General features: G+C 37.6%; 2 protein-coding genes across 3 annotated transcripts; one reads left to right on the top strand and one right to left on the bottom strand.

Moving 5' to 3' along the window:
* Positions 1 to 2,189: 2,189 nt before the first annotated feature.
* LOC140851138 (uncharacterized) lies at positions 2,190 to 10,690 on the top strand. Of its 2 annotated transcripts, XM_073242696.1 has the most exons (9): positions 2,190 to 2,342; positions 2,458 to 2,501; positions 8,687 to 8,878; positions 8,962 to 9,206; positions 9,286 to 9,489; positions 9,592 to 9,684; positions 9,845 to 9,946; positions 10,040 to 10,399; positions 10,500 to 10,690. In XM_073242696.1, the coding sequence occupies exons 3-9, from the start codon at positions 8,695 to 8,697 to the stop codon at positions 10,575 to 10,577; spliced, it is 1,266 nt and encodes a 421-aa protein (XP_073098797.1). In that variant the 5' UTR covers positions 2,190 to 2,342; positions 2,458 to 2,501; positions 8,687 to 8,694; the 3' UTR covers positions 10,578 to 10,690. The 2 variants fall into 2 exon arrangements, with proteins under 2 accessions (XP_073098797.1, XP_073098795.1); XM_073242694.1 differs by lacking the exons at positions 2,190 to 2,342; positions 2,458 to 2,501 and having other exon boundaries at positions 8,085 to 8,878.
* Positions 3,149 to 4,101, bottom strand: LOC140856609 (uncharacterized). The gene is made up of 4 exons (XM_073254484.1): positions 3,851 to 4,101; positions 3,708 to 3,764; positions 3,505 to 3,625; positions 3,149 to 3,303 (listed from the first exon to the last, which is right to left on the bottom strand). The coding sequence occupies exons 1-4, from the start codon at positions 3,923 to 3,925 to the stop codon at positions 3,149 to 3,151; spliced, it is 408 nt and encodes a 135-aa protein (XP_073110585.1). The 5' UTR covers positions 3,926 to 4,101.
* Positions 10,691 to 11,266: the final 576 nt, after the last annotated feature.

Here is an 11,266-nt window from a genome sequence, read left to right as displayed (position 1 = left end):
TGGCATGAGCAGCAGACAGATCAGCCGAGAGTATCCCAGAACAGCCGTGGAAAGTGGCCGTGGGTATAGGGGCAGAAGTTGTGGCATGATGTAGCGGTTTGCATCATAGAAAGTGGCCAGAGGCATCGAGGGCTCTGGCATGGCAAGTCTGTGAGAGAGTCTCCTTGGAGAATTTTGTGAAAAATTTTGTGAGAGTGACTGCTTCTTGTTGAGAGAGGTTTGTGTATGAGAGTTGAAAGAATGTGATCACCTCTTATATTACTTGTTTTCTCTCATAGTGAAGCTTGCGTGCCCCGTGGAGGTAGACTTTGGTCTAATCCACGTATTTGATTATGTCCTATTTTTATCTCTTTTTTCTTTCTGCTGCAACCAATGGTACTAGATCCCCAACATGGGTCTTTTTACTTACAAAGTTAAGCTTCAAATCAACTACTCTGGTTTTTATAGCCCTGTCGAGGACCACAGCTTCTCCCAAGATGATGATCCCGAAGGAATGGATGAGGATGAAGCTGAGTTTTGGTTTGGTTCTTCAGATCAAAGAGCTGGATATTCCTTTTAGAATCTGCCGCTCTCTCCCTCCATCTCCAGTTCACCAGTAAGGAGAAATCCTCACCGGCTGTCCAATCATTCCGCCCTGACTTCGTTGATGGTGCTGACATCAACTGTCCCACTAGTTCAAACCTCCTAGTTTCTGACTATTGGCTGCTTCCCCTCTCAAGCTACCATCGTCCTAGATTATTTGAAGCTAATAGCCTTTTACTCCCCATCTTATATTTTCTCTGTGCCGCTCTATTCACATCCCCCGCTATCTAATCATCATCATATTCCCACTGTTCCGTTGGGAAAACAACAATGGGAGATTTCACTTTGCACTCGCACTCCAATCAACATCATATTTTTCCTCTTGCGATAACTTTGTAGGGAACAATTTTGTCAGGTATAAAAGAATATAAGTTGTTGATAGTGATTCGCCTTCCCGGTCCATTGGAAAACTATTCCACCTACTTAGCATCAGAATCACCTAGTTGATGTGCTAGCTGATGCTAACTCTATTCTCAGATTATGTATCAATATTATATGCTTCTTATGCATCTTTGTGGATGGCCATCAATTTCCATCACAAATTAATAAAATAGTTTTAATAATAAGTTGTATCAATAACAAAATAAATCTTCTTTTTCTACTCTAAACAAATCTAAATCTTCTCTAAAATATTCTTGAATGCCAAAGTAGTTAGCATCCCAATGGTAAAATCTACAGCTTCATTGGTTTGAACAAGAACTACAGCGCCATTTGCACCTAAAGTCGTAATTTAATTTTTGAATGGAACCTATCAGTAATAATTATGCCAAGGTGCGTCAGCATTATGATGATTATTTTGTGCCAACTTCAGTTTTGATACATTTATATATATTTATTTTTTGTAGAGAGTTGGATAATTTATTTGAGGCCCTGGGATGCAGAGGATGAAATCCAAAAATGGAGTTGAGCATGAACGTCCTGCTGTTCTTTTCGTAGTAGAAAGTTTAACCACCTGAAGTTAAAAGTCTCTTGCTCGATTATTGATAGTGCGTTGGAGCAATTCTAATGAACTGTGATGGTGAAATTATTTGCATCGATTGCGACTACAAGGTCGGTCTCATGGGCTGCAACAAACATTACCATGGACTTTCTATCTGAACGAGTAGAAGATCTTAAGACTCCTTCACAGGTGGCAGATCGAGCTGAAGTCATGTACGTCATCCATTGGAATTACATGCTGACGGCATTTATATATGTCTCCAATATTCTTGAAAGAGATATACTGAATGAAAAGCTTTCAGCAAAACACTTTCATTGGTTTGTTCCACTACAAGAAAATATGAATTTTTCGACATTTTTTTGCCGACGCTTTCAGAAAGCGTCGGCAGGTTGCGCTGACCTGCCGACGCTTTTAAAAAGCGTCGTTTCTTAACGACGCTTTTAAGCGTCGTAATTTTGAAACTGTCAACGCCGACGCTTTTAGAAAAAGCGTCGTTAAATAAGGATCTTTAACGACGCTTTTTAGCGTCGTTAGGTTCGTTTAACACCCCGACCTTTCATGCCCTAATCCATCTACTGCCGCCCCTTTCCACCCGACCCCATCTCCGCCGACCCCATCTCCGCCGCCAGCAGCGCAGCCGCCGTCCCCCTTTTCCTGTCGTCGACGATCGCCGGCGCCGACTTCTCCTCTCGTTTTTTCCTCACCGCTGCTCGATCCCGTCTACGATCGTTCGATCCCGTCTCCGATCCCTCTAAGGCTGTCCTTTCCGCTTCTCGAGCTCTTCCTCTTGCCGGCACCGGTGCTTTCTCGTCTCTCCGAGGTTTGATCTCTTCTTCCCTTCGATTTTTTTCTCTCTCATGTCTAGTCTCACCCCTTGACCGGAACCCTAACCCTAATTTACTTGTTTCTTGGTCGGCTGTCATCACTACCCGAAGGTCTCCAACAACGACTCCCCGGCCTTCAGCGTCTGAGAATTGAGGTACTTTTCTGCATTACCTCTCCCATGCCTACTTTTCCATGAACTGGTAGTGATTGACGAGTTTGGATTAATTTTACCGGTGATGAAGCTTGTGTGGTTGAATGTATCCTTTGGCTGAAGATTTGTACGATTGCTTTGATGGATTTTGGTTTGGCTTTGTATCCTTTGGGCCCCCTGTATCGTGTTGCTTTTATGTATTAGGCTTTATGCATCCATTACCGTAAGTTTGGCCGACTGTATTATGATGGATTTCTTCTTTGATGTGGTTTGAAGAATCTGATGTTGAGTGCGCCTGTAGAGGAAGTTTTCTGATAAATGCTGTGTTTGAGGAAACAAGGAAGAGAGTTTTCTGATAAATGCTTTGTTTGAGGAAACAACGAAGACAGTGCACACACACAAAAAAAAAAAAAAAAAAAAAAATTGTTATGTCTACCATGAGACTGTAGAAATGTTTGATTAACACCATTTTATTTCTCTTGTCCAAATGGATTATGATTATGAACAACATAAGCAAATGAAGGACAGGATGCCAATTTTCATCAAGGGAAAACAAAAAGGTCACAAAAATAATTAACTATTCTAGGTGTATTTTCATGCTTAGAATTTATATATGAAAAACTTGATGCATGAGTAGGTCCAAGTCACATTCAGTTCCCATCATCTCGTTGGCTGCTATTGTCAGAAAGAACCCTAGGCTCTGCCTCCGTTAGATTTTCTGCTTCTCTATTAATGTCATCATTTCCATTGTCATACACTTGGGAACTTACCACATGACCACTTAAATCCTTGTGTTTTAAATTGCCTGTTATAAAGAAGATGGTTAGACACAAGGTAAGATTCAGTGTACATGACCACCTATTCTGATGCTGAGTCGATAATATGGAAGGACTGTGATGAGCATGAACACACACCAACAAAAATGCTTAAATGTGTCATATGAGGAGACAGGATGATAGTGGAAATGAAACAGAAAGTGCCTATGTCCATATGATTATGAACCTACCCATCCAAAAACTGCACCCACTTGAGGTATTGTGTAACAAAGCCTTGACATGGAACACAAAGCGCTCCAAAGACCTCTTAGTAGCAGGAACATTGCGTGTGACCATTGTCCGTTTTGACCCCTTAGCGAAATAATGATATTCCAGTGAAGACGGAGAGATACTGATCTGTCAAAGACAGCTAGTTGCATAAATAAAATCATACCTTGGCCTCAGAACACAAGGTCTGTATAATTCTTGTTGCCTTTTGAAGCTCTCTGACCTGCAACACATTATTAAGGCGAGAAAAGAGTATGATATGAAGATGATTTGACATTGTCAACTAGTGGGAAGCAAGATGCATCTTACCGTTTGAATTATAATGTCATTGTGTTCTTGGAAATGGTCATGTAAGAAGTCAAATGCTGGAGAAATATTCATCATTCAGTGTCCTACCATCAATCATTTGAAAACTGTTAGGATTTGGATTGTAGCTTTAAGAAATATATCAACAAACTTGCCTCCATACTTGACTGCCATAGCATGCACAGCTACCTGCATTCCACAGCATAGTAGATAGACAGTATTTTTTGCACAACATTTCTTTTATTATTTGTAAAGAAGTTATCTGAAAACTATACATTCTTTCACAGGTGACAAAAATATAGATTAGAACCTTCTGATGCGTGCTCTCAAATTTTATTAATTAATTAATTGCTTCCGTAGCGTAGAAAATTGATCTATCATGTTATGATAATAATTTCTATGCAAATGCACAGACAATGAACCTGGTATATTGTCCCTAGTATTTTCAGGTACTAGAAAAATTGCATTCCATAGAAACGTAGACCCGTCTTTTGATTAATGTACATATTCTATTGTATCCGTACATTTATTTATTTTTGTACGGATAAAAGAATTATGTACATTGATCAATTGATTGTCCAATATGGACAGTTTGGAAAATGTGAGTAATTCTATAGGTCATTACCATAATCAAATGGTATGCTGAGAGGTTTGGAAAAAATTTCGGATGGTATTTTCCTTTTGTTCTTCCTATACGGAAGAACTAAGGGGAAATGCTGCCGAAATTTTTTTCGGCTCTTGTTGCATATCATTTGATTTTTGTAATTGACCTATAGAATTAATACATTTTCTGAATGTGATAGGACCTTCTTTACCTATTAGTTGATGATAGCAAGCATTTACTATGTAAACTTTATCTAGCTGTTATTTTTTTGGATTTTATGAAATGACTGATATTTTTTACTCATTGCATTAATATAGATTGTATAATTTTTTTTTATTTTTAGATAAATTGCAAGTTCGGTCAGTTTTATCCTACAATGGACAAAAGTTGGATAAATAAACCAAGGAATAGTAAAGAATATTTAGATGGAGTTCATGACTTCATTAAATTTGGTATGGAGAAAAGTAGTTTGAATGGAAAGATTTTATGTCCATATCGAAAATGTGTAAATAGTTCTTCTTTAGATCCACAAAATGTTGAAGAACATTTGGTATGGAATGGTTTTTTAAGAGGTTATACCGACTGGATTTTTCATGGAGAATCTATGTTGCCATCATCATGTAACCAACCCCTGACTCATTGCGGATCCACTAGCCTAGAAGACAATTCTGCAAGAGATGATGATATAAGGGGTTTGATCACAGATGCTTTTGGATTTGATGTTCAAAATTTAGGAGAATCCAGTAGTATACAAGAAACAGTTGGGATGTTTGATGGATGTACGCATACGGAACGTATGCATGTTGAGGAGCCCATACATACATCTAATGATGAGACAGCTCGTTATCACACCTTAATGAAAGATGCAGACGAAGAATTATATCCGGGTTGTACAAAATTTTCTAAGATTTCTTTTCTTGTACATTTATTTCATATAAAATATTTGAATGGATGGTCTGGAAAGAGTTTTACCATGCTGCTCAAGTTATTAAAGGATGCATTTCCAGAAAGCACTCGTTTACCACCATCGTATTATGAAGCCAAGAAAGTAGTAAAGGAATTGGATCTTGGATACGAAAAGATTCATAGTTGTCCGAAAGATTGTATGTTATATCGGGGTGAAAACGCTAATCAAGAGTCATGCAATGTATGTGGATCTTCAAGATGGATAACACAAAAAGAAGATCGAGATGATGTACTGAATGAATTGGGAGCAACGCGGAGTAAAAAGAAACCGGCCAAGGTATTGCGTTACTTTCCTCTTATACCTAGATTGAAAAGGATTTATGCATCATCAAAAACAGCTTCATCAATGAGATGGCATCATGAAGGACGTACAAAGGATGGAATGTTGAGACATCCAGCAGATAGTCTTCAATGGAAAGCATTTGATGATAGGCATCCTGATTTTGCCTCTGATGTTCGCAGTGTTAGGTTTGGCTTAGCTTCTGATGGTTTCAATCCATTTCGGACCCTGAGTTCTACCTACAGCACTTGGCCAGTCATTTTGATACCTTACAATTTGCCACCGTGGATGTGCATGAAACAATCATCACTTATCTTGTCAATGGTTATTCCAGGAGATAAGGGTCCAGGCAATGATATTGATATTTTTTTACAGCCTTTGATAGAGGAATTGAAACAGTTGTGGGAGGGTGTTGATGCATTTGATGCTTCCAACGGTCAAACATTTAAACTACGGGCAGCTTTGTTATGGACTATTAATGATTTTCCAGCATATGCCAATTTATCTGGCTGGAGTACAAAGGGACGGGTCGCATGTCCTTGTTGTGGAGATTCAACACATTCAATTTGGTTAAAACATGGAGGTAAATTTTGTTACATGGGACATCGTCGATGGTTGGAAGCAAATCATCCGTTTCGATTTCAGAAAGATTTGTTTGATGGTACTATAGAATTGGGATGTGCCCCTATTCCACCTTCTGGAACTGATGTTCATAGACAAATGGATGGCATGAATTACAGCTATGGTAAGCACTCAAAGTCCTCTAAAAAAAGAGGAAGGGATGATGTTGAAAGCTCAGTGCACGAAGGGTTACCAGAGGAAGTCAGTATCAATACTATAGATGCAGAGTTGTTTCAAGATCCAGACAATTATTTCGAGGATGAAAATGAGGAAGACACACAGATAGCATCTACACAACAGCCAAGTAAACATTTATGGAAAAAACGAAGTATCTTTTTTGACTTACCTTATTGGAAACATAATCTTATTCGGCACAATCTTGATGTCATGCATATAGAGAAGAATGTTTGCGATAATTTACTTGGAACATTTTTAAACCTTGATGGAAAGAGCAAAGATAACATGAAGGCACGTCTTGATTTAAAAGAAATGGATATCCGACAGGAACTTCATCCTAAAATGCTTGCTAATGATAGAATTTATGTGCCTCCTGCATGTTACACAATGTCTGCTCGAGAAAAGGATAATTTTTTGGGAGTTTTGAAAAGTATCAAAGTACCCGATGGATATGCATCGAATATTTCACGATGTGTGCATCTAAAGGATCGAAAACTTTCAAATCTTAAAAGTCATGATGGTCACATATTGATGCAAGATATTTTTCCAATAGCTTTAAGATCGTCATTGCCGAAACAAGTTGTTACAATTGTACTTCGATTATTGTCATTCTTCAAGGCATTATGTTCCAAAGTTATTGATCCTCGGGAACTTGATCAGTTAGAATCGGATATTGCAATTACACTTTGCCAGATGGAAAAGATTTTTCCTCCTGGATTTTTCACTATTATGGTACATCTGCTCGTTCACCTAGCTTCAGAAGTTAAAGTTGGTGGACCGGTACATTATAGATGGATGTATCCTATTGAGAGGTATTATTACAAACCTTAAATATTTTGATAATTTTATTAGAAACAACAGCATACTGATATTTTAATAAATATTTAATTCTTGAAGGTATCTTGTGCGTCTTAAAGATTATGTGCGAAATAGAGCCTATCCTGAAGGCTCGATTGCTGAAGCATATATTGCGGATGAATGTTTGACATTTTGTTCAAGATATCTTCAAGGTGTAGAGACTATTTTTAGTCGACCTCAACGGCATAATGACTTTGTGGAGAATGCAGAACTATATAAGTTCTTAACTGCTGGAAAATTCTTGGGAAGAGGTGAAGGTATTGTACTTGATCAAAAATCCTTAGCACAAGCACATCGTTATGTGTTACTTCATAGTGACATAATATCTGACCATCGCAGGTTAGTATATTTAAGGAATGACATCAAAATTTAAATTTTATATTAGATATAATGTTCTAAATGATATATTTATATTTTATGCAGTAAATTTTTAATTTATCAGAGACGAGCCAATCATAACATTCGTCCTAATGCAAGGATTGAACAGCGATGGTTGGTCGAGTTATTCCCTATGTGGCTTTCGAATCAGGTGTGATTTATATTTAATTATGGGATATATTAATTTTTGATACATGTTTAATATCAGATAACTCAACTGCACTTCGTCATATCATTTTTTGTTAGGTATCAAAGATGATGGAGACAAATAATTCAGATGAACTAATAGCTCTTGCTCGAGGACCTAACAAGATTGTGAATAGATATAATGGTTTCATAATTAATGGCTTTAAATTTCATACTAGAGAACGGAAGAAATTTAGAAAAACACAGAATAGCGGTGTTATGGTGGAAGCGGATGGAAAATCCTATTATGGTGCACTTAAAGATATCTATGAGTTGGATTATTATGGAAAATTTAAAGTAGTACTGTTTAGATGTGATTGGATAGACATAAACTCACCAAGGGGTTTGAAACAAGATGCAAATGGATTTACACTTGTAAATTTTTCAAGGTTGATACACACTGGTGTGTTATTGAAGGATGATCCATTCATTTTTTCATCTCAAGCTCGTCAAGTATTTTATGTACAAGACGCAAAAGATAAAGATTGGTTTACTGTCATCAAAACAAAACCTAGAGACTTATATGATATGGGAAACCAAGTGGAGGATGATGACGATGACACTTATACACAATGTATGCCCTACAATTTTGTGCCAGCTGATGATTTAAATGCTACGACGACGTTGGTTAGAACAGAATTCGAAGAAAACACTACTGCTTGATTGTTACTGGTAATAATTATTTATGATGTATATATTTTGCATTAATTATTGTATTATTTTACTCCATATATTAACTGATTCTACCTTTTATTTATATAAATGCTAGGTGACATCATGCGTCGCAGGGGACGATATGCTGGTGTGCAGTTCCAGTTTTCACAGACAGAGGCCGGTACGTCTTCTTCAGCACAGCAGCCTGAGGCCAGTTCAGCTGCACAGCATTCTGAGCCCTGTCCTTCATCATCAGCACAGCACGATCCTCCTGTTCATCAGCCAGATGATGAGATACACGTGCAGGGTATATATTGTCTTTCATGTAATTTTTTTTTATTTCATTTTATGTATATTTATGATATAGTTACTTTTATGTATTTTTTGCAGACGGATCCGGGAGAGTACGCCCCAGACGCGGACCCACAGTAGTACGAGATGTGTGGCAGATGCGTGAGGGCGAGAGGATTGTTGTGGAGTGCAATCAGCTAGGTCAGCCAATTAAAAAAGCTGCCTGCTTATTGACTTCATTTTTGGGGACTGTTGCTCGGAGGCCTCAGCTATGTCCGTTGGGCTATGCAAAATGGAATGACATGCTTCCAACGTACAAAGTTGAGCTCCTCCGAGTTATAGAGGTAATGAATTGATGTTCATACTGTATATTAATTGTTAATCATTTATATAATTTATTTCATTTAACTTTTTTTTTTATAGAGCAAGTTTGTTCTCCCTCCATCCACTCATGATTTTGTAATGAAGTCTCTCAACCGCAAATGGAAAGAATATAAAGCACAATTGAAGAAGGACTATATGAGACAGGGTATGACAGAGGAGGAGGTTGCTAGGAATTGTCCTCCTGATGTACCCCCTCATCAGTGGATGGAGTTGGTTCATTACTGGTTCTCCGAGAGGGCACAGGTATATTATCTGTTTATTATCTTTTTTTCTTAAATATTTTATAAAAATATTGATTTTTATTATATATTGTATATATAACAAGTTCTTTACTTTATTTTACAGACTTATTCTGCTATTGGTAGAGCTGCACGAGCAGCTCAGTCTGTTCCTCATACATCGGGGTCGAAGAGTTATGCACGACTCCGACAGGAGTTTGTATGTTCCTTAAACTTTCATAATTAACTTTTAATTTTTATGTTCAAATATTTATATAACTAATATCATTATGTATCGTGGACCATGTCTGTATCATGATACTCATATATTTTTTTAAATTATCATAACTGTTTGCTTAAAATTGAAATTATTTGTGTAGGAGGATGAGCATGGGAGGGAACCCGGACAAGTGGAGTTTTACCGGATGACTCATACTCATCAGGATGGTACTTTTGTTCGAGATGAGTCGAGAGATTTATATGTACGGCATTGTTAATATTATATTTTTTGCAATGATTTAAATTTAATTTTGTTAGCTATTAATGTATAACTCTTGTTTTCAAAAAAAATACAGGAGAGGGCTACATCTCTCATTGCGGAGCGTGACGACGAGTCCGCAGCATCTACGCAGCAGAGCCGTATCGAGGCCGAGGTATTCACAGAGTTGATGGGACCAGAGCGCTACGGCCGAGTGAGGGGTTATGGAGTAGGAGTCACCCCCACTCAGTTATCTGAGGTTAGTAGATATACGCAGCATGCTGCAACAGATGCTCAGGATTCACGCGTTCGCAGACTCGAGGCGGAGATACAGGAGATTAGACAGAGTCGTGCCGCTGAGATGGAGGAGATGCGACAGAGCCGTGCCGAGATGCAGGCCATGAGGGGACAGATTGATCGCCTTACATCTTTATTAGAGATGTATGGTTCATCTCAGGTAAACACATAATATTAAATATATATTTTTGTATTAATTTAATAATTTATATATTTTATTTATAGATATGCAAATCATGCTTTTGATATATTTTTTGTAGGCTCCTGGCATATCAGGCACCCATCGAGATAGCGGCACGTCACGTGGAGACAACGACGACCATCCGCCTGCAGATTGATGTTATTTTATTTTTGTTGTATTTTTATATTTATTTATATTACTCTTGATTGTAATGGACGATTAGTACTTTATTTTTATTTATATAAAATATTGTCTTTTGGTTTGATTAAATTTTCTATTTCAGCTTGCTTTTGATGTGAATGATGGTGATTGTACAGGTGTGAATGTGAATGTGGTGATTGTACATGTTTATTGTATTGTACAGGTGATGTGAATGATGGTGATTGTACAGGTGTGAATGTGAATGTGGTGATTGTACATGTTTATTGTATTGTACAGGTGTGATATGATTTCGTACAGGAATGTATTGTATTATTTTTTTTTTAAATAATATTTATATATTTTTTTTCCTCTTAAAACCTTTAACGACGCTTATAAGCGTCGTTAAATTTGTCTTTTGCGACGCTTTAAAGCGTCGTAAATTTTTACATTAACGACGCTTATAAGCGTCGTTAAATTTATCTTTTGCGACGCTTTAAAGCGTCGTAAAGATTTACATTAACGACGCTTTAAAGCGTCGTTAAGAAAAATTTAACGACGCTTTAAAGCGTCGTTAATGTAAATATTTACGATGCTTTAAAGCGTCGTTAAAAAATAACGACGCTTTTACAAAGCGTCGGCGATATTCGTCCCCACTCTTGCATAGTCGATGCTTTGCCGACGCTTTTCGAAGCGTCGTAAAGCCGA

This window comes from Elaeis guineensis, chromosome 1 (assembly GCF_000442705.2).
Source record: "Elaeis guineensis isolate ETL-2024a chromosome 1, EG11, whole genome shotgun sequence".
NCBI classification, from domain to species: domain Eukaryota; kingdom Viridiplantae; phylum Streptophyta; class Magnoliopsida; order Arecales; family Arecaceae; genus Elaeis; species Elaeis guineensis.
The sequence above is the reverse complement of the archived record's forward strand: the minus strand, read 5'-3'. Positions and strand labels throughout refer to the sequence as shown.

Coding starts and splice junctions, on each gene's coding strand:
- LOC140856609 (XM_073254484.1), bottom strand. CDS start 3,925: ATGATGAATATTTCTCCAGCATTTGACTTCTTACATGACCATTTCCAA. Junction 3,626..3,707: donor CCTTGTGTTCTGAGGCCAAG/GTATGATTTTAT, acceptor TATTTCGCTAAG/GGGTCAAAACGGACAATGGT. Junction 3,304..3,504: donor TGGGTGCAGTTTTTGGATGG/GTAGGTTCATAA, acceptor TCTTTATAACAG/GCAATTTAAAACACAAGGAT.
- LOC140851138 (XM_073242694.1), top strand. CDS start 8,680: ATGCTAGGTGACATCATGCGTCGCAGGGGACGATATGCTGGTGTGCAG. Junction 9,685..9,844: donor CACGACTCCGACAGGAGTTT/GTATGTTCCTTA, acceptor TTATTTGTGTAG/GAGGATGAGCATGGGAGGGA. Junction 9,947..10,039: donor ATGAGTCGAGAGATTTATAT/GTACGGCATTGT, acceptor AAAAAAATACAG/GAGAGGGCTACATCTCTCAT.